General features: G+C 47.6%; 1 protein-coding gene across 8 annotated transcripts in view; it reads left to right on the top strand.

The window, feature by feature from the left end:
* The window catches only part of Epb41l4b (erythrocyte membrane protein band 4.1 like 4B), a 160,867-nt gene that overhangs the window by 51,338 nt on the left and 87,203 nt on the right, over positions 1–22,326 (top strand). For all 8 annotated transcript variants that reach the window (XR_010066451.1, XR_005504513.2, XM_039110572.2 and 5 more), the window contains 9 exon segments: positions 8,678–8,720; positions 9,617–9,695; positions 11,363–11,407; positions 13,311–13,363; positions 18,443–18,563; positions 20,043–20,130; positions 20,293–20,381; positions 20,692–20,761; positions 20,848–21,017. Coding sequence is in view for 6 of the 8 variants with exons in the window: in XM_039110572.2 (XP_038966500.1) it covers positions 8,678–8,720; positions 9,617–9,695; positions 11,363–11,407; positions 13,311–13,363; positions 18,443–18,563; positions 20,043–20,130; positions 20,293–20,381; positions 20,692–20,761; positions 20,848–21,017 (758 nt within the window). In the remaining 2 variants the exon portion in view is untranslated.

Below are 22,326 nucleotides of genomic sequence, written 5' to 3'. Positions count from 1 at the left end.
CAGATGGGATGCTGGGAAGAAGTGATTCCTTGAACAGGGCTTATTGTCCCACATTAGAGGCTCCCCCAAATATCCGTATCCCCACACAGCCTCTGACATGAGCATCCAAGGGTTGTGGTGGTAAGGCTTTGGCACAGTTCGGTGTACACCAAGCTTACATCTCCAGCTCCTTGAAAAGAGCCAAGCCTGGTTTCCATGGTACCCTGCCCAGCCCTGAAGCAACTGTCAAATCCTGTTGGCATCACCTATTTTTAGCAGTTGGAGCTGGGACCTCCTGTCTCCCTTTTTCTGTATTGCAAAGGCAGGCCACCCAGGGACCCATGGCAGTTCTGCACTTTTGGGATCAGCTTAGAGCAGAGCTTGGGAGTGAATTTACATAATAAAGCTTTCTGCAGAGAGCGAGGGCCTCTGGCCTGAACACCCCACCCCCTCCAGGTCTTTGTGCTACCTGGTCTTGGTAGGTGCTATTGATTGCATCCCTCCTATGAGCTAGCATTAAACTAAAGGCTTGCAGGACTTCTGCTCAGCATTTGTTACCCATCTGTAAAACTGACACAAAGCAGACCATCTTACAGGGGGATTAATCTAAGACTCGGAGAAATTGGAAACTTTGTACACAATAAAGTAAGGACAAAGTTGGGATCCAAAATTTGATCTTACTCCAAATCCGGTACTTTCCACTGGACTATACAGGTATTTACTATACACAGCACACACACACATGCGCACACATAAACACACATATACACACACATACACACATAAACACACACACACACACACGCACACACACTATACAGGTATTTACTATACACAGTACACACACACACACACACACACTATACAGGTATTTACTATACACAGTACACACACACACACGTACACACACACACACACGCACACACATAAACACACACACATATACACACACACATAAACACACACACACACTATACAGGTATTTACTATACACAGTACACACACACGCGCGCACACATAAACACACACACATATACACACATACACACATAAACACACACACATAAACACACACACACACTATACAGGTATTTACTATACACAGTACACACACACGCACACACATAAACACACATATACACACACATACACACATAAAAACACACACACACACACACACACACACACACACACACACACACACACACAGAACATTTGCCAACCTTGACTTAGGGCATACCAGGGCCAAGCTCTTTGGTTCCAGACATGAGCTAGATAGATAACTGTATTCAGTGTGGTTAATCCTCCAGCAGAGGATAGCCAGGCTCACAGAGGAGAGAGTACCTGACTGTCAGCAGGGGTGGTGGGGTGGTGAATGACTGGACATTGATGTCTCAGGTTTTTTTTTCTTTTTTAAAGATTTTATTTACTTCTTTTATGCATGTGAGTACACTGTTTCTCTCTTCAAACACGCCAGAAGGGGCCATCAGATCCCATTACAGATGGTTGTGAGCCACCACATGGTTGCTGGGAATTGAACTCAGGACCTCTGGAAGAGCAGTCAGTGCTCTTAACCACTGAGCCACCTCTCCAGCTCCCTAGGACAGGATTCTTAACAAGAGTCCTTCATAGATGTCTCCCTTCTCTTACAAGGGGCAGGTGTTATATAGGACATGTGTGGCCCTGGAGTCCCCTTCAATGACCCCTTCCCAGCAGGAATAGAGGCGTTTTTATAGCAATACATTTTACAGCATGAGATTCAAAGAAGCCGATTTTGTCCTTTCCTTTGAGCCAGGCCATGTGTTGTTTTTCCTGTTCTTTCTGGCTTGGAGTCTGTGCGGCAGAGTTAACACACAGTTCTGGTGGATGCCAGAGATACTGCAGTGCCCCTGACTTCCTGCTGGCCGTGTCTCAGAAGGTCATTCATTACCTGCACCTGTGCCTCATGCCACTTCAAATGTGACTATAAGAAAAAGGGCTGGCTGGAGCCCAGGGATAAGAACCTGCCCAACATGTATGAGGATTTGAGTCCTGACATTTATGAGGAGGAAGAGGAGAAGAAGAGGAGGAGAAGAGGAGGAGGAGGGAGAAGAGGAAGAGGAGAAGGAGGAAGGGGAGGAGGAGGAGGAGGAAGGAAGGAAGGAAGGAAGGAGGAAACGGTTGTGTATAAATGTGGTCTGTGGCTATCTGTGTAACTATGGCAGACCGTCATTGACCCTACAGACATTGTAGGGGCTAGCACATGGTGAGAAAGACTTGTGGCCGTATACCAGAAGAGCAGGTAAGGAGCTCTGATCTCCTGCCTCCACCGTGGTAGAAGAGAGAAGTGTCATGTGGACTGAGGAAGTACAACAGGCTTCCCATAGCCCATCCAGGAACATCAGCGGTGAGGGGCAGGCAAACACGTGATCAGTGCTTAATTCAAAGCTGTTGTCGGGGGAGACTTAGGCTAACCCTCAAGGAAACCTCTAGTCATTGCCATGAAGTTCATTCTGGATGAAGAGGAATGTAGGTAGAGATGGTGCTTGGCATCAGTTTGGGTTGAATGGGCCTTGGGTTGGGGACACTGACACGAACAACAGTGAGTTTGAATCCCACCACTGCCTTTTTGCTCTCCTGTCCCCAGACCTGAATCCCCAGCGTTCTTTCCTTCCCTCATTCCCGGGGATGTGATTTTCTCTTTAGATCCCTTCTGGCTCTAATTTCAAGGCAAATTAGATATTCCTTCTAAGCCTAGGAAGTTTCTAGGTACTAGACCTTGAGTCTTACGACTACCTAGCAAGGGCTCCATGGACAGAGATTTTAAACTCTCTTTAACCTCTGAGCTTCAGTGCTCCCCATGAGGCCTCGGGCCATTAAGTCCTACAGCCAGTCTATGCCAGTCGTACTTCCAGAACTGATGTTCTAGTAGAACAGATGGGCCCTGCCAGGATCACATCCCACATCTTGATCTATGGAAAGGGCTTTGCCAGATGGACTAGGATGACAGATTCAGACAAGAGATCACCTTGCTAACGCCCACAGGAGAGCTGAGTTCAGTGTCTTGCCGTCTGAACTCAAGCATGCGTCAGTCTGTCTGCGGAGGAGCTCCGAGGGGCCGAGTGCCTTAGCCTTCACTGATGGTCTGCTTTATTTAGCTAAGACGCAGATGAACATTGCCAGACAGGTCTTGCTACTGCTGGATACAGCTCTCAAAGATGTTCACAGCGTATAATTTCCTCAATGCCTGGTCTGTTGTTGCTCTAGTACTCAATCACAGGGAGAGGGATTCCTGGGGGAATGCGGTACCAGTGACCAACAACCTGCTAAGCCTTTGCAGTTGTGAAGAAAGCCAGGTCATTTTGAGCTGGTTGGATACAGGATAAGCTTGATCATCTCTGCTTCAAGCTCATGGATGGATTCCTCGTCACCTCTGATGGAGTCACCAGCCCTTGCTCTTAAAAAATCCCATGGGTCAAGGAGCTTCAGAATACTGATTTCACTTTTTTTTTTTTTTTTTTTTTTTGGTTCTTTTTTTTCCGGAGCTGGGGACCAAACCCAGGGCCTTGCGCTTCCTAGGCAAGCGCTCTACCACTGAGCTAAACCCCCAACCCCAGGATTTCACTTTTGACGCCTTTCTCAGCTTCAGATATTTATGGAGTCGATCTTGGCAAGCCCCGCTTTAGACGCAAAGGATAGAGCCTCCATGAGGATAGGTGAAGGGAACTCCATTAGCAGTGTGGCCCCAGAGTGGAACTGGCTGCTGCCCATGTGAGCATCTGGCAACCGTCTCCCCTTACGTTAGCCCCAGGTGTGGACATTTGGCCATCTCACCTCTTGGAACGAGCCCAATAAACCCTGGAATTGCTTGAGATTTTATGGGGCTCACATAGAGCCGAGGACATTTTAAGATCCACAGGGCATCTTCCCTTAGAGGAGAATATGGAAGAGTAAGTTGTAAATACGGAGCGGCACACGAGGCACATCTGCAAAACTGGTGCTTTCAGATGGGGCCGGTGGGTCTCGGGTGACCCCTGGGTATCAGCTTCGTTCATTTAGTTCTTCCCACATTGTAATATGCAGTGAGAGCTGAAACTCAGGCCGGTGAAAAATCATACAAGTTGGACTTGGATCGAGGTGAGAGCTTCACAGGAGAGGGAGAGGGAAGATGGGCTTGAACGTGATCACTCAGGCTAATGGTAAGGAGACCAGAGAAAGAAAGGAATGGGTTCCTTTAAGCTGTGGGTGTCTGGAGCTGCTTAGACTAGAAGGCTGCCTGCAGGAGAACTTGGTGTGCCTGAGAATGGTGAATTCATTAAGTACATGTTTGGTCATAGACATTAGCATGGTGCTTGGCAGGGACCTGAGTATGTGTCTATCCTCTGTGTGTCTATCCTTCCCAGAATGAGATTGGGATTTTTTTGCTGCATGGTTAAGGGCAATGGTGAGATCTAATTCTCATTCTGCAAATTCCTAATCAAAATTGCCTAGCTCGGAGCTGAGGATGTAGCATGGGTGCTGGCCTGGTTATCTAGGCTGCAGGAGGCTCTGGGCTGGAAGCTCCCCATCACGCAGACTGGGTGTGGTCATGTGAACCTGCATGGCTAGCACTCAGGAGATGCAAGTAAGATGATCACAAATTCGAGGTGATCCTCGTCTACATAGAGAGTTTGAGGCCAGCCTGGGATCCACGAGAACCTGTCTCAGAACACAAAATAAACATGCCTTGTAGGCAAACAATGAGTAAATCTACACTATCACAGACAATGAGATAACCCTCCCACACTGAATAATAATCTCATTAGAATAAAAGGCTCTTCGGAAAAGTAAAAGAAAATGGCATTCACACCCCCACCATTCCTGACCCCCTCTCCCCACAAAAAAATCCCCCTGCAAATCTTTCTGGGCATACCTTCATAGAAAATAATAATTCTCTGTAAATAGGATCCTACCTGATTTCTTATTCCTACCTTTCACATTGTGCTGTAGGTCTCTTGTCACACCAGTAAATATCAGCCCACATCCTTTTAAAATAGTAATGCATTATACCCATGAGCCATTTTTGAATCCGTCTTTGTTGACGGACACTCAGGTCATCGCCAATTCAAAGCTATCAACAATGAGATGTAGTGTCCCAGCCACCCTGCCTTTGAGATAGGCGCCCTGCTGTGGTGATCTGCTTTTGTTACCCAGCCTAGGTGTTGAGATGAGAGGCCCACATTCTCCTCTCCTTAGCGCTGCCTGCACGGTTATTGTATTCTAATTCATCTGTTATGTGCTTTTTGTGCGTGTGTTTCCACACCCCCTCCTCCCACACAGTCCTCTTAGGCTTTGTGGTTAGGTGGAGTACACGGTCCGCCCTCAGCCCTGCCCTTTCTCATTAGTAACATGTGCACAGCGTAGATTGCTTCTGCAAGTCCCCGGGAGTCAGCAGAATTAGCCTCTCTTTCAGAATAGCCAGAGAGAAACCTACTTTGCCTGTCTCATTCCAGTTCTTCTTATAACGGTGAAGCCCCTGTGTGCATTGAGTTGGTTTCAGTGATAGTGAACATGTCTGTCCTCCCTTCAGAAAACAGTTCACACTTTGGGTTTGGGGAGATGGCTCAGCAGTTAAGAGCACCGGCTGCCTTTCCAGAGGACCGGTCCCTGGCACCACATGCTCATAACCATCTGTAGCCTCAGTTCCGGGGGATCCCACAGCCTCTTCTTGCCTCCTTGGGTACCAAGCATACACATGGTTCACAGATGTAAATGCAAGCAGAATACCCATGCATGTAACGTCATATAAAGTCTCAATCCAGAAGAACATGCTAAGTACCATACCTGGACCCTCTCCAAGAAAGCAGAAGCCGTTAGTCACGTGGTCCTTCTATTAGGGTTTGGTCTGAGTAACTCACAGTACAGATAGCTCCCAATTCATGAAAGCTCATCTTTTTTTTTTTTCTTTTTTTTCTTTTTTTAGGAGCTGGGGACCGAACCCAGGGCCTTGTGCTTGCTAGGCAAGCGCTCTACCACTGAGCTAAATCCCCAATCCCTATGAAAGCTCATCTTTATGATGCTACAGAAACAATAAACATCTGGTAGAGACCAGACTGCAGGGTGTGGGTTTTGATCTTTCCTGGGTTGTTGATTACTGGTGCTTTTCTGTCTTGAGATGTCAGGGATAACCACGGAATCACAGGCATAAAGAACTAACACCCTCTGGCCTGCTGCATAGCCAGGCAGGACATGCAGGCCAGAGGGATTAAATGCATCTTTAATTGCAATGTTTTCTGTCTTTTTAAAAATTTTTTTTCTTATTTATTTAATGTATGTGACTACACTGTCTCTGTCTTCATGCACACCAGAAGAGAGCATCAGATCCCATTACAGATGGTTGTGAGCCACCATGTAGTTGCTGGAAATTGAACTCAGGACCTCTGGGAGAGCAGTCAGTGCTCTTAACCGCTGAGCCATCTCTCCAGCCCCTGTTTTCTGTCTTGGATGGATTTATCTGGGTGATAATATCTCTATAGTGTTCTCATATGTAGCTTCCTATAGAAGTTAGACCACTGAGCATGTCAACTATTTTGACATAAATGTTTATATGAGAGAAATGGCTTTGTAACTTCCTTAGGTTACAAAACCTGAAGTGGGTTTTCTGGTAAATAAGAGGAGCGGCTAAATATTCCTCCCTGGCCCCAGCTGAACCTCTTCCTGTCAGTGGTGGGGGTCCAGGAGCATCAAGGAGTAAAGAAAACCAGAGACTTTCTTTTCCTGATGTCAGAATTGAGGGTGTTAGAACCACAGGCTGGTATATAATCAGAGTTTGTAATTTTAGCTAGATTAGTGGAGACCCAGAATTACTGGGAAAGAGCGATTATGACACAAGGAACTCAGATTTTTTAAAAGGGACTTTACAGATCATTTTCTTAGGGGGTCTTAGAGGCTTTCTGACATCTTTTAAAAAGCTTAGGGAAACTTTGGCTAATAGAAAAATACATTTACATGCAAGCAAATTATTTATTTGTTTTTCTCTTTCTATTTACGTGTGGTATGTGTGGATGTATGTTTGTATATACATGGATACACATATGGAGGGTTGATATTGCTTTGACACCTCACTCACTGAGGCAGGGTCTCTCAATGAAACCCAGAGCTCACTGATATTGGTAATCTCATCAATGAACTCACTCTGGGAATCCTCTCTCTGTCCTCCTAAACTGGAATTACAGGTAGCCTTACACCTACCTGGCTTCTTTCTAGGTTCTGGGGATCCAAACTCTGATCACTAGAGCAAGCACTTTAAATGTCAATATATTTTCATTTAACGTGTATGGTTTTGCCCGAATATGTATGTCCTACACCATGTGAGTACACCATCCACAGAGGTCAGAAGAGGGATCCCCTGGAATTGGAGTTTCAGATGATTGTAATCCCCGTGGATGCTGAGAATTGAACCTGGGTCCTCAGGAAGAGCAACCAGTGTTCTTACTTGCTGAGCTATCTCGGAAGCCTCAATGCAAGGCAAGCACTAAGTACACACGGAACACTCTTCCCCAACCTGAGCAAAGTCTTTTCCCCATTAATTTATTTATTCTCTTTACATCCCAATCACAGCCTCCCCTTCCCTTGCTGGGTACCAACCCTCCTTGGCACATCAAGTCACTGCAGGACTAGACACATCCTTCCCCACTTAGACCAGACACAACAGCCCAGTTAGGGAAACAGGATCCACAGGCAGGCAACAGAGTCAGAGACAGTCCCTGCTCCAGTTGTTAGGGGCCTGCATAAAGACTAAGCTGCACAGCTGCTACATATGTGGGGGATGGGATGCGGTGGGGTGGGGCTAAGCCTAGCCCCTTGTATGTTCTTTGGTTGGTGGTTCAGTCTCTGGGTCCAGGTTGGTGACTCGGTTGGTCTTTTTGTGGCGTCTCCGTCTGCTCCAGGTTCCTCAGTCCTTCCCTCAGCTCTTCTACAAGGCTTCCTGATTTCCATCTAATGTTTGGCTGGGAGTCTCTGCATCTGTTTCAGTCTGCTGCTGGGTGGAGTCTCCCAAAAAACAGTTATGCTAGGCTCCTATCTGCAAGCATAACAGAGTATCATTAATAGCATCAGGGATTGATCTTGCCATGGGATCTTTTTTAAAGATCTATTTATTTATTTTATGTATATAAGTACACTGTAGCTGTCTTCAGACACACCGGAAGAGGGTATCAGATCTCATTACAGATGGTTGTGAGCCACCATGTGGTTGCTGGGATTTGAACTCAGGAGCGCTGGAAGAGCAGTCAGTGCCCTTAACCACTGAGCCATCTCTCCAACCCCATAGGATAGGTTTTAAATTGGGTCAGTCATTGGTGAGCAAAGACTTTAAAAAAAGTTATTATTTTATTTTTATATATGTGAGTGTTTGCCTGCATATGTATGTGCACTATGGGCAATATGAGCCGGGTGTCTAGAGTCCAGAAGAGGGCATCGGATCTCCCCTAGAGCAGGGGATGGAGCGCTGCCATGTGGGTGCTGAGAATTAAGCCTGGCTTCCTAGCTGCTGAGCCAGCTCTCCAGCCCCAGCAAAGGGTTTTTCAGTGCCATAGCTAGCAGTTTGCAGATCTCCAGTGAGGAGTTCGAGATCTGACTCAGTCTCAGGTGTTTGTGAGTACACCCCAGTTTGTAGAGGAGGGGAACTCTAGGGGTTCATACTTGGTTTCTAAAGAAAGAAACACTGTTTTTCTTTCAGCACTGGCTGGATCACTCGAAACCCATAAAGAAGCAGATGAAAGGTAAGATACAGACTCCAGTCTATTCGTGCCCTTTTTTTTTCCCTTTAATCTGACATTAAACTGCTTTGTCAAGATTATTTGAAGATCTTTTGATTGGTAAATAAATCCATTGTTAAATGGGTGGTTTTTTCTTCCTGTAAACCGGCCAAAAATTAGAGCTTTAAAATTGAATGAGTATTTTGGGTAGATATTAAAACCCACCTGTGCTCTCATTTCAAGTCAGACACCCCTGCCAATGAGAACTGACTAATGTTCTATTCAGAAACCTGTCACCTCCTTTACTCACTGCCAAGTAAGTTTCAAAGCAGATTCGGGGTGGGGAGTAGTAGGAAGCTCAGGGCTCCAGCTCATTCCTTACAGGTGTGGTAACTGCGTATTTCTAGTGCTGCTTCTGCTGAGATCATTTGGAGATCATACCCTCTAAAAAATACCTTACGGCGTTTTTTCACGGTATCTCTACATGCAGAGCGCTTTTCTCTTTTCTGTGTCACTAGCCTCCAGCCCACATTGTACTTTGTAAAATGTGGATGCCAGTTTGGAGTAATCCCATCAGAGATAAAAGGGAAATGCCAGCTGTTTATAACCCACCCAGGCGAGGTTTCTTTTTTTTTTTTTTTTTTTTTTGGTTCTTTTTTTTGGAGCTGGGGACCGAACCCAGGGCCTTGCGCTTCCTAGGTAAGTGCTCTACCACTGAGCTAAATCCCCAGCCCCCCAGGCGAAGTTTCTTTCCACATGAGGTTCCCAGCTAAATCTTCCCAGGCACCCTGAAAGTTTGGTTCCATTTTTCCAACTCTAGATGGAGCACTGAGCTTGCTGGCAGGGGGATGTGTTTCCTTTTGTCTGAGGGGGGTGGGGGGGACACAAACATCTTTACCTTTCTGTCTCCCAATGTTTAGTCGGACCTGCCTACGCTTTGCACTTTCGAGTCAAATACTATTCTTCAGAACCGAACAACCTTCGAGAGGAATTTACAAGGTAGGGTATGGCAGAGAGGACTTTGTCCAGTAGCCCCGGCCTCAGCCAGTATGAGGGAATCTAGTCAGTCAGGGGGCTTGATTCCCTTTAAGACCTCTGTGTTTCTAAACAGAAGTTACCCGCACTTTCCCTGGGCTCCTCTACCCTGTTTAAAACCCACAAGTCTGCTTAATCTGCTATTTTTCAGATGAATCAAATTAGATGGATTTTCTTGGGTCCTGGAAAGTGGTAGGCTCATCTTTGGCATTCTGATTTTGTTAGGATCCACATATACCCCCCAAACCCAACCCCCAGATATTTTTATGTCGTGGGCGCCTGTGTTTACTTGAGAAGGAAGGAAGAGAGAATGAAGAAAGGAGCTTCCTTTCCATCTGTGGGATGCTTTATGGAGTCCTAGATGTCCCGAGTGTCCTTGTCACCGATTTTTCGTGTGATGCATTGTACCGGTGACTTGTACATTGATGGGTGGTCTCCATTGGTGGTCAGTAACTTGGAGAGGTCTACCTAAGTGGCATTTGGAAGTTATTACACGTACCCAGGACAGGGACCTTTGGGGCTTTTCCTCCAGGTTTTCTCTATGGGATTCAGAACTTTGGCCACATGGACACCCTGCCGTAGTTGGTGCAACTATACATGTCAATGTCCTAAATTTGAGAGGTGTAAGTTCAGTTATAATTAAGGACATGCTGGGAAGGAGAACCTTCTAGAACCTTCAGCCTTCCTGCCCACTTTGATGTCTGGATCATCCAAAGTCTCCTAAAGCCATTCTGCAGAAAAGGAACGCCCACCTGGCTTCCAAGGTGAAGCTCATTAGGCAACTTCAGTATTTCTCTCGGAGGCCTTTACCAAACAGGTTGCCCCTAGCTGTCCCCACAGCAGGTCATTTTAAAGGCAGATAGGTGAGTCAAAAAGGAGTGGGATTCCTGGGGACCACTCTCAAGTGTAGGCCTAGAGTGTAGGAGGCTTTGGTTGGTACAAAGTGGTTTTGGTGGTCACATCGCCCTAGAAATAAAAGACTTTTATTTAAGACCCATATACATCTATTTTTTAAACTTGGTAAGCCCTCCTTATGCTTTCTGCCTCCTTTCACTTTGTTTCTTATTACCCCTGTAATTTTTTGTAGTGTAATTTTAGGAGGGAGAGGAAGAGGGAGAGAGAGAGAGAGAGGCATGCTTTGCACGAGTGTTTGTTTTAAAGGCAGTCAGCAGTTAAACTGCTCCAGGAAGAAAAGTGTCACGTAGTTTCTAGCAGACTCTAGTCCGTTGCGGACTTTTTGAAAAGTCCTTGGATCTGCTAGGTACAGCCGGCTGGGCGCCAGCATACTGGCTCCACCCAGCCCGTTTTCTTGCATGCATTGCATTGCTTGTGCAGAATTCTCCATGCTGGGCTAGACTCTCCTGCACCAAAGCCACCCTGCAAGTCCTCTCAGACCACATCTGCACCCCATCCTGCAAGTGTCTTGCAAACTCCCAGCCCACTGAGACCAGGGATGCCTCTCCACAGGCTCAGGAGGAGGCTCCCTCCCTCTTCGTTTGCACTGCATCCCTTTTGACAGTGCACGCGTCCAGGGCAATGCAGGGGTGTTAGTGATGGGAGGCTGGGGATTGGAGGTGGCTGGGGAAGGAGGGAAGGGTTCCTCTCTGTTGACGTTTGTATATGTTTGTCAGGTACCTGTTTGTTCTACAACTCAGGCATGACATTCTTTCTGGAAAGTAAGTATGCTTTTGTTCTAACTCTGAACCCAGCATAGAGCCTGGTATACCCCCATAGTTCACTGTTTTAACTCTTTTACCCTTGTCCCCTTTACCAAATTCAAAGCAGTGCCCCAGGTTCTGTCAGGCGAGTCAGATATTTGCACTGCTGTCATTTTCCTCCAGTTCCACAGCGGATCCTCTATGGCTTGGAGCGTTTCCAAGGGCGCTGAGGATCTTGAGTGAGGTGTATTTGGGAACCGCCTTCCCCCTGCCGCATCACTGCCCCCATTCATACTGGCTTCTGTCGTATTTGCAAGCAGCACACGCCGTCAGCGCGTATACACGTACAAGTGTTCGTGCAGTTTTCACAGTCTCACGAGTTACTATCACACTAAAGCACTGTAAAGAGGTCCTCGTCTGGCCTGCGAGGAGGAGATGTGGATTTCCATCTCACTGAAATGCTCTTCATACTCAAGGCACTGGGCTTGTAGTGAGCATGAAGCACAAAACACGTCCTCGCCGAAGTGGTTGGTTTTGAGGGGGCTCAGAGAAAGAAGGCTGACAAAATGGCTCAGCAGGTAAAGGTTCCTGCAGCCAAGCCGAAAGACCTGAGTTCAATCCCTGGGACCTGAAAGTTGTCCTCTGTGCTCTATACATGTGCTATGGCATGTGCATGCCCCCACCCCCACCCAGCACACGCACGCACACAGACACCCCAAATATATGAATAAGCATGAGTTACTGAATATTTTCTGTTACATTAAACAAATAAACAAAAAACCCCAAAATCCCGACGCTATATTAAGACAAAGAAGCAGTGCCTGATGTTACCAACAGGAATATGTTCTGATTTTAAATGTAATCTGAAGGAGATAAAGTGGATATTTTCTGCCAGTTGTGGTGGCCCCCACCTTGAACCGCAGAGCTACAGAAACAGAGGCAGGAGGGACTCAGTGAGTCTGAGATCGTCGGGTCCACCTAGTGAGTTCTAGGCCAGCCAAAGCTACAAAGTAAGACCCTTATCTCAAACAAACAAACCAAATATAAATCGATTATCTAAATAAGTAAAATTTGAATTAAAATGTAATTTCCGCATTTGTAAATTCTTGGTAGAATTTCACTCTGAACATTCCAGTGGCAGAGAGGTCGTAGAATAAGTAGACAGTACAGTGTATACATTGGCCTTACTCAGCCGTGTTTCTGATTGGCGTGTGCTGAGGATGTGTGTGTTTTTCATCACTGTCCGTTCTGTGCTCATTATACACACAAAGGCGTCGTTACAACAGAACTCGTCTTCAGTTTGTAAAAACCCTTTGAGGGTGGCACTTCAACAGTGTCCAGTGCTTTCCAGTTTGTCTGTACTCCCACCCACTGGTTAGCATGTAACTGAAACAGTGTTCTGAGCCCAGCGCGGCCTCCTGTCAGCTGGAAGACCTCCGGTGGGATGCTGAAGGCTCACTCTCTCATCTGGAGAAAGAAATGGGGATGGGGCGCTGGCTTCACCCGAGACTTTACCGTATGAGTAAAACCACTGTGTTCGCAGTAATACTCTTCAGTAGTTCTGCCTCAGTTGGACATGGCAGATACTGAGTACATCTGGAGGTCTCGGAAGTCAGTAGTAAGTACAGTGTCTGGTTTTAGTTTTAAGGACGGTTGAAGGCAGCTTGAAAAGATAAATGACTGTATTGAAAGAAAATAAACTTAGGATACCAATACAAAGGGAAGGTTTTCAGTCTACTGCAAATGTTCCTAAACATCCCGAGTTCTTTGCATCCCCACTGGATGCATTTGCATGGTTGATAGAACGCATTCTTGGATAGATGTGTTGAAACTGCTGTTGACTTTTACCGGGCTTTCTGTGTTACATGGTTACAAATGTAACCTTTCCTACTTAGTATTAACTTCTTTTTTTCCCCCCAAGACTGAAGTGCCCCTATGAAACAGCCGTGGAACTAGCTGCCCTCTGTCTGCAAGGTATGTTCACCCTTCCTGACATCTTGAAGCTCATTTCCGTAAGTGAGAGTGCGCTGCATGCTACTCCCCATGCCCTGCTTTCTCCCCGGATGTGAAGGCATATGATATGGTCGCCGTCCCCAGGAGCTTACAGTCTGCTGAGGAAAGCACACAGAGATCATGGCAGTTCCCTAGTGGCAGAGATACACAGGAGGCTCGGGAGAGGAAGGACCATGGGGGACGTGGGGAGGAAGATGATTCCAGGAACCAAGGCGAAAGTACAGAGAGAAGCGGAGATGCTGCTCTTGGCTTGGTTATGCACAGGCCCTTGGGGTTCCATGCCTAGTACCCCCCGTGTGGATTGGGTGTTGTAAGGGGCTGATAAGAGATATAACTCGGCTGAGTTTACTCCCCAGCACTGAAGAGGAAGTGGCAGGAGAATCAGAAATTCAAAGTCATCCTTAACTGGGTACAAGTTTGAGGCCAGCTTGGGCTACGTAAGACCACATCCCAGAAAAAAAAAAAAAAAGCAGACAAACAAACAAACAAAAAAACCCAAAAAAGCCAGCAAACAAACAATAACGAAAGCCATAGGAACAGTGGGTGTGTAGTCACAGTGTGAACTGGTGAACAGCCTCTGGTCCCACTTAGAGAGTATAAACTTCACGGGGCCAGCAGCAGTTCTCTTCGAGTTCTCGAGGCAGCAGGCCTGGGTGGAGTGTATTTTGGAAAGGCTGTGTGGAGAGAAGGAGCTGGAGTGGGGCTAGGTCCGGGTAGGGCGAGGGCTGTTACAGTAACAGATGTAGTAAGAACCTGAGCGGGGCTGGTGGGTGTGCACACAGTGAAGGCAGCCACCACGTCAGTGCCTGCCGGGAGCTGGATTCTCTGATGAGACTTAAGGTGAGGAAGGGGTGGGATGACTCAGGCTGCTGCCGAGGGTAGGTGGTGGCATTAGTGAGTGAGCAGAGAAGGAGGCTTCTGTGGAGAAGTGGCTGTGTGGGCCTTGGCTAAGCGGTGCTGAAGTCATCAGCGTGCAAATGGGAACTGGACGGCTGGAGGTCTGCCTGCAGGACCGTCCACACTGCCTGTTTGTCTGTGGGAGAGCCTGGTGGGTCTACTGTTAAAATGCACAAGAAATACTTGCTTCCGTCTCCAGAGCTACCTAAGAGGACGGGATTTCATGAGCATGTGCTTGTCAGTGCTTCCCTGGATTTGATCTGGGACACATCCACCTATGGTATTTGTGAACACCATAAAAGAAGAAACAGCTTTTACTTTTGTATTTTTCTACTTACAGTTGTTTTTAACCTCTATGTGTGTGGGGGGTGGAGTGGAGTATCGGAAGACAGCTTTGGAGAGGGTGTTCTCTGCTTTTCGTATGTGGGTTCTGGACATCCAGCTGAGGTTGTCGGGATTGGTGCGAGTGCCTTGACCTGCCAAGCCATCTCACTAGCTCATAGTTTACTCATCTAAGAAGAGCTGATCCGAGAGGTATCACAAGATCAGATCACACCGATTAAAGACTCCAGGTAGGACAGCACAGCAGTCAGGCAGGTCAAAGAAAGGACATGACATTCCAGTCAGCTACCCACTGGTACCTACATCTTCTGTTAATGAGTTTAGATTTTTTGGTAAGATACGTAACTCGGATTAGAATACAGTTTCTTTTTGTGTGTAGCATCTCAGTATTCTTGTTACATTTTAATTTAGTGTGTATGCAGAGGTCAGAGGACAGCTTGCAGGAGTCCCTTCTTTACATGTGGGTCATGGGGCTTGAACTCAAGTCATCAGGCTTGGTGGCAAGCCTCTTCACCTGCCGAGGCGTATCACTGGCCCTGCTTGCTATATCTCGTCACAGTATGCGGTCACATTTGTATATGCAAAGAAGCTCTGTGAATAATGAGCATTTTCCCATTCCTGAATACTTCTCGTGCTTAGTCACCTCTTAACAGATGCTCAGTAAGCGCAGAACGAACAGAGGATTGAGCTTGGAGAGACCCTCAGTGTAGGTCAAGAGCCCTGGTGGTAACAGTAATAGCAATTCATTTAAAGCCAACTGTGTCAGATACAGAGCCACAGGCTTCCTCTCTCTGTGCAGTCAGATGCAGTGAGTCTCCTGGTGAGTGCCTCGGTGTAGGCAGAGTTGGGACCCTGGGAGCACTCCTTTTTGTTGGTCACATGCAGATTTTACCTGCACAGACCTTCATGTACACTGGTTCCTAAGTTGCAAGAGGCCTAGTCAGGCTTGGCAGCTCCGAAGGATCTGTCAAGGTAGTGTTAATGAAAGGAAAGCACCCAAGCACCCGTGTCAGTCCTGGGGCCATTAATCACTGCAGAAGCTTTCTCCCGAGGCTGTTGGCACAGTGTTTTAAGCTTGTCTTGTTGTCCTGAGTGATTTGAGGAGGAGGCACACCTCTGCCCTCAGTGGTCCAGCTGCAGTGACACTCACTGCAAAAGTAGCAAAGATGAGAGTAAAATCATCCATCTGGAGCCTTTCTTGGAGAAACTGCTCATGTCTGCAGTATAATTTAATAATGATCGGTATGCCCACGAGGACCGAGGGACACATGGGGAAGCCTTCCGCAGGTTGTCATCCCACCCTATGCTGTCCTCTGTAGCCCAGCCAGGAACACACCCTGGTATGAACACTAGCCTTGCTCTGTGGTGTGAAGAAAATGAAGGGCAGAGTTCCTTCTGGTGGTTGAGCCTTTCAGGCATATCTTAGTGCTGTCCTTGAGTTAATCCCTCGAGTTGAGATGCTGTGGCCTTCAGTAGAGGATGTGCTCTTTGGGGAATACGTGGGTGGTAGATTTGAACCTTTATCTAAGGGAAAGGGTGAGAGAAAGAAACATGGGATCGCCCTTTGCATGAAGGTGTTCTCCTCTGTTATGTGACTACTCCCCTGTTGCGGGTAGCGATGTTGGACCTGGACCAGCTCAGTGATTTCCCCGGGGCACACAGATAGCTGCTGTAGAGCTGGAGTTCAGTCTCTTAGATCCGAGCCATTTCCTTTGCCTTCTACGGCCTTCATGGAGCCAGAGCCTGGCTGCAGAATTAGGAGGTTCTTGGAGTGCCAGGTTCTTTCGGCTTGTTCTTGGAAGGCAGAGTGGTGACCAGGGTGCTCCTCAGGCCTGCTCCAGTACAACAGAGGCTGCAGGGGACACTGCTTTCTTTCTCACTGGTGTATACTGTATCCTGCCAATTTAGGACACCAGTAAACCACCATTAGGACACCAGGGTGCCGTTGAGTCATGTTTGCCTATGGGTACAGAAGATATCAAAGGAATTTCTTTCTAGACAAGCTCAAGGTTTGCCAGGACCACTCCACAGTGACCTCTTGGGCCAAGGCCAGTGCTGATCTCCAGTTTGGAGAACCCAGTTTTACCCTTTTTCTGTTTTACCCTACACATTGTTTGTAGAACAGATTTTCATGTGTGTCCCCTGGCCCAGGCCATAAGGCTGCTGCATGCCCTGACCCAGACACCTTTATGTCTGGGTCTCAGTGATGTGGAGGGTGGCATTCCAATGGAGACGTATTTATCAGGCCGCCTCTCTCTGCCTCTGAAGGCACAGTCTCCTTGAGTTTGATTTTATTGCCTCCTGTGCAGGAATGGAACTGTTCTGTTTCATGTTTTGAGACTGGGTCTCACTTTGTCTCGCCCAGACCTTGACCAGCAGAGGCACCTACCATAGCCCGTGCTGGGATTTCAGGATGTGACACGCCACACTTGCTCACGGGGACATTTTATCCATTCTGCAAGTCAGATGGAGTCTTTTTCCTGAAAGTTGGGCTGTGAGATTTTGGTCCTCAGAATCCCCAATAGGGTGATGAGAAGATACTGATATGTAGGGAGCGCTGCTGTTCCCCCAGGTTCCTGGGCATATGTGGCTCCATTCACTGCTAGATTAGATGTCTTGAGACATCAGGCTCCAGGTTTTCTCCCATTCCTCGGCTAGCTGTGTCAGTGTCACGTGGGGATTTTGTTAGAAGTGCAAATTGGATGGGCTGGAGATACAGCCCAATTGGTAGCATGTACGAAGCCCTGAGTTTCATCCACAGCACCACATAAAATCAGGCACAGTGCTGCTCTCAAGAGAAGGTAGGAGGGTCAGAAGTTGAAGGTCACCGACAGTTACATTCAATTCTGGGCCTGGGTGCACATCAGGGTCAACAACTCTGGGTATGGGGCACGGTGATGGGCTTTAATGAACCTACCCAATGATTCCTCTACATTCCATGTTCAAACACAAGTGTTGTGGGTCAGTGTCTTCCCAAGGAAAGCGCACCAGTTCTTGAAGGTCTTGTGAAGCAGCAGGCAGTCAGTGGGCTGTTCTGGATGGACATGCAAGTCTGATTCTAAACCTGCCAGCCTGAAGCCCTTACAGTTACTGTAATCAGGTTATAGAGGAAACTGGGAGACTCCTTTTTATTCTGAGTTCTGAAGGGGCAGGGTGGGGAAAGTGGGTTTTCTCATTCCTGCTCCAGAACGATGGGGCCGTCGTGTTCCTGGACCCTCTGTGTCGGAGCCTGGCAAGAACAAGAACTGTGCAGTGTCCATTGGGCTCTTTCTTTCCCAGGCAGGCTCCTGTTGCTCTCCCTCTCTGGCCCAGCCCTCTCCCTTCTCCGTTCTGCTTGACTTGCCGCAGTTGCTCCTGCAGCCTGCTCTCCCTCCCTCGCTGCTCCTTTACTCCTCACTTGTATTCTACATGCACCAAATTCTTAATCCACTCTTTCCAGCCCTGCAAACATTAAAGTGTTGCTCTGGCCTATGCTTAACGAGAGCCCTGAGCAAAAGATGCTCACTGGCAGGTCCTCATTGCCTGCAATGCCTTTTATTGCAAATTTCCATTTCCTGGGGAAATGTGAGCCGAGGCCTCCCTAGGTAGGAGAAGCACTGAAGAGAAAGACAGTGATGACTAAGATGGCGGGGTACTTCTCTATCGGGAGGGTGTTAGAACGACTCTGAGGGAACATGATAATGAGAGGGTTGTACATGAGGGGCACCCATGCTTTCTGATCAGAAAGAATGCCTGATTGGTTACAGCAATAACCCAAAGGTTCACCGTCTCCCGTTCTCCTCTCTTTTATGAACTGCACAGCGGAGCTAGGAGAGTGTGAGCTCCCGGAACACACACCGGAGCTTGTGTCTGAGTTTCGGTTCATCCCAAATCAGACAGAAGCCATGGAGTTCGATATCTTCCAGAGATGGAAAGAGTACAGGTACCTCAGCGCACCTCTCTCGTGGTCTGAACTGCCCGTTTATTTCGTGTGGTGTGTTTTCCTTCAGACCCTTCTGGCAAACTATTGCATGCCTTCTGCAACACAGTGTGCCTCTCGCCTCATAGGGAGGGGCTCGTTAATGACCAGAAAGCCACAGCTCTAGGTCGTAGCCTCTCTTCTGTGCTCTTCACGCCTGTTTCCCTAGGACCTGTGTGTCACCTTTTTTTCTAGAAATGCAAACCATGCTGGGTTTTTGTTTTTGTTTTTGTTTTTTTGTTTTTGCCTTTTAAATACATACAGCTCTGGTCTGGTTTAACCATTACTTACTAGTCGCACCCCAAGTGTGGATAATGAGGAGACACTGCACTTTACAGGTCCTATCCTTCCCAAACAGAACTTTCTAGAACAGTTGGTTCTCAGCCTTCCTAATGCTGGGACCCCTTAATACAGTTCCTCACGTTGTGGCGACCCCAACCATAAAATTATTTTTGTTGTTATTTTATAACTGTAGTTTTGCTACTGTTATGAGTCATGATCTAAATACCTGTGTTTTCTGATGGCCTTAGGTGGCCCCCCGTGAAAGAAAGGGTTGTTTGACCGCCGAAGGGGTTGCAACCCACAGGTTGCGAACCACTGCTCTGGAGCAAACCTTTTAGAAATATAGGGGGAGCATCCCTACCACCCCAATCCTGAATCTAAAGCATGAGACTTCTGAACACCGACCTGGTGACACATTTGAGAGGTCCACGCCTGGCTTCCTGCGGCAGGCATGAAATCTCATCACAGGAACAATCTTTCAATATGTATGACATCACCTCTCGGACCTCTCGGTTCTGTCAGGTTAACGTGACATAAATGACTTTCATGCTCAGAGCTGGGTCTCACCCATATGCCCAGAAGTGTGCTCAGCACACTGAGAGCCAGCATGCCAGATATGTCTTCCATGGGTCCCTTCTGCCACCAACACTAATCTAATGGATTTATTTTTGTTTTGCTTGGACCAATAAGGCAGTTTCCCAGTGATTTACATGTACACACATACCCGTGCACACATGTCCACAAACTACCCGTTGATCATTACTCTTGGACCTTGCACTTAGCGTGACCTTTTCTTGTCCTTCGGTCCTACAATGACTTTTGAAATAGAAGATGGCATGGTGTGTTTTCATCCAGTGACAGGGAAGTATGCAGAGGTGACATCAACAGTCCCGCCCACTCCCCCACAGACAGCCTGCTTTCTCCCAAGGAAGGGCAGGAGGAACAAGCCTTCTGTGTGCCTTAGGCCCCACTCTTGTTTTCTTAGGCTAGTTATCCTAAGAAACACCATCTTGTGGTCTCCCGTTCCAGTCACCAGTGGGTTCTTGGAGATTGTTTCCCAGACTTATAAACTTTCGAGACCCTCTACCGCACAGCGGGCCCTTCACACCCCTGCCAGTGTGTGAGTCCCAGTTTACACGTGTCTCCATTGGTCTTTCAAAGGGGAAAGAGCCCTGCCCAGGCGGAACTCTCCTATCTGAACAAAGCGAAGTGGCTGGAAATGTATGGGGTGGACATGCATGTTGTCAGGGTAAGAACTGTGTGTGTTTGTTTCATTTTATTTTGCTGTTTCTGAGAAAAAAAATGTATAGCGTGCCGACAAAGTAAATTTTGGTGAGGAAATTGTTTTTACGTTCTTCTCTGTGACGACCTGTTAGAACCCTCTACCGACTGTCACTTCGTTTGTTTGTAGGGAAGAGATGGCTGTGAATATTCTCTTGGACTGACCCCGACAGGCATATTAATCTTTGAAGGAGCTAACAAAATAGGCTTATTCTTTTGGTAATTTAGTTTTGTCTAATATTAAAAATGTCTTTTCCTATTTTGTGTTGGAAAGTCTATGTGATGGATGATTTTGAGGGGTATTTGCAACGCCCAGATTTGCTTTAAAAAAAAAAAAATCACACCATCCTATTGTCATTGTGGGCGTGTGGCCAGTGCACTGAACTTGTAGATAATCGTATTTAAATGGATGAATGATGATTCTCTTCTCTTAGCCAATCTAAGCTTTTATAAGTAGAAAGGAAGCTGTTTGATGTGTAGACGGTTTGGCTGTAGACTGCCCTTTTTAAAATGCTTTCTCTCTGACCAGGCCTAAGATCACCAAAATGGACTTTAAAAAGAGCAAACTGACCCTCGTGGTAGTGGAGGATGACGACCAGGTAGGTCTTGCTTCCCAGCGTCCTCCTTGCTGCCGCTCGCTGGCATCACGTGCGCCCCCCACGAGGACCTTTGCTTCCTCCCCCAGGGGCGTGAGCAAGAGCACACCTTCGTGTTCAGGCTGGACAGCGCGCGCACCTGCAAGCACCTGTGGAAGTGCGCTGTGGAGCACCACGCCTTCTTCCGTCTGCGCACGCCCAGCAACAGCAAGTCCGCCAGATCCGACTTCATCCGGCTGGGTTCCCGCTTCCGGTTCAGGTTGGCAGTTGCTGTGTGGCGTGGACCACACGTGTTTTAGAGAACGACAGCTCCTTTTCTTGTGTATGAGTGAGTGTAGCAGCGGATTCGTGTCCGGCCACCTGGGTCGTCCGCCCCACCCCCTCCTCCTGGCTAAAGGACCTTCACGACCTCTGTCGGTTTCCATCACTTTACTGATGAGATGGAACTGACGCGGGGGTGAGGAGCCTGTTACCTGAGGGGCTTGGTGCTCGGAGCATTTGAAACGCTGACAGTTTTTTCTCAGTTTGGAACTGTTTGCTGATTTGGTACTCGATATTGCAAATATGTGAGCCTGGGGCCCTGAATGTTTTGGACTCAGGGGTGAAGTGTGTTCATCCGTCTAGTAACAGAGTTGCCAGGATCTGACCCATAGCTAGGGCTGTGCTGTCCATTGCCAGCGGTGGTTACGTAAAGCAGCAGAAGAGAATGACTGTTCGATACGTTGAAAACTGTAGTTTCCCGGTCTCATCCAGCCACTTATCTGGCGTTCAGCGGCCACATGAGGTAGTGACTGCCCATGAGTAGGGCAGATACAGCACATAGTATCATCACGGGAGGTCTGGTTGGACCGTGCTGCACCAGAGCTCCTCACAACCCACTCTCAATCCTACAGGCGGCCTTACTGAGGCAGGTCAAGTGTCCTCGTATTTACAAGCTACACTAGGCTCAGACTGTCAAGCAGCCAGTAGGCAGTAGAGAGTAGTGCCAGCCCGTCTGGCTTTTCCTTTGTGATCTCTCCGTCTCCCCTCTCTTCTTCATGTCTTCTCCTAGGCTCATCTAGAACCTGTGATCCTCCAGTCTCTGCCTCCCAAGTGGATTATAAGTGTGCCCCACACACCTGACCTTGGTGCTCCTGTTTCTAGGGTGTGTGTGTGTGTGTGCGAGCACGTGTGCGTGTCTTGTCTGTCTCTCTGTGTGTGTCTGTGTCTGTAGAGGCCTGAGATCAATATAGGCTCTCCATCTTTGGATTTTATTTTATTTCATATTTTTTTAACAGCTATAGTGGCTACATTCATTCATTCAGTCAGTCAGTCTTTGTTTTTGAGCCAGGGTCTCTTACTGAATCCGGTGCTTGGTGAGTGAGATAGGCTGTAAACCCCTAAAGATCTGTGATCTCTACCTCTTCAGTGCTAGGATTACGGATTGCAAGCAACACCTTGTTGTGTACACGGGTGCAGGGGATCTGAACTCGGGCCTGCGTGCTTGTGCCAGTGCTTTACTGCATGAGCCATGTCCCCAGCCCTGGTTCTTAAATTTCTCCCCATAGCTGTTTCCTTTCACATACCAG

The sequence above is a fragment of the Rattus norvegicus genome, chromosome 5 (genome assembly GCF_036323735.1).
Source record: "Rattus norvegicus strain BN/NHsdMcwi chromosome 5, GRCr8, whole genome shotgun sequence".
NCBI classification, from domain to species: domain Eukaryota; kingdom Metazoa; phylum Chordata; class Mammalia; order Rodentia; family Muridae; genus Rattus; species Rattus norvegicus.
The sequence above is the reverse complement of the archived record's forward strand: the minus strand, read 5'-3'. Positions and strand labels throughout refer to the sequence as shown.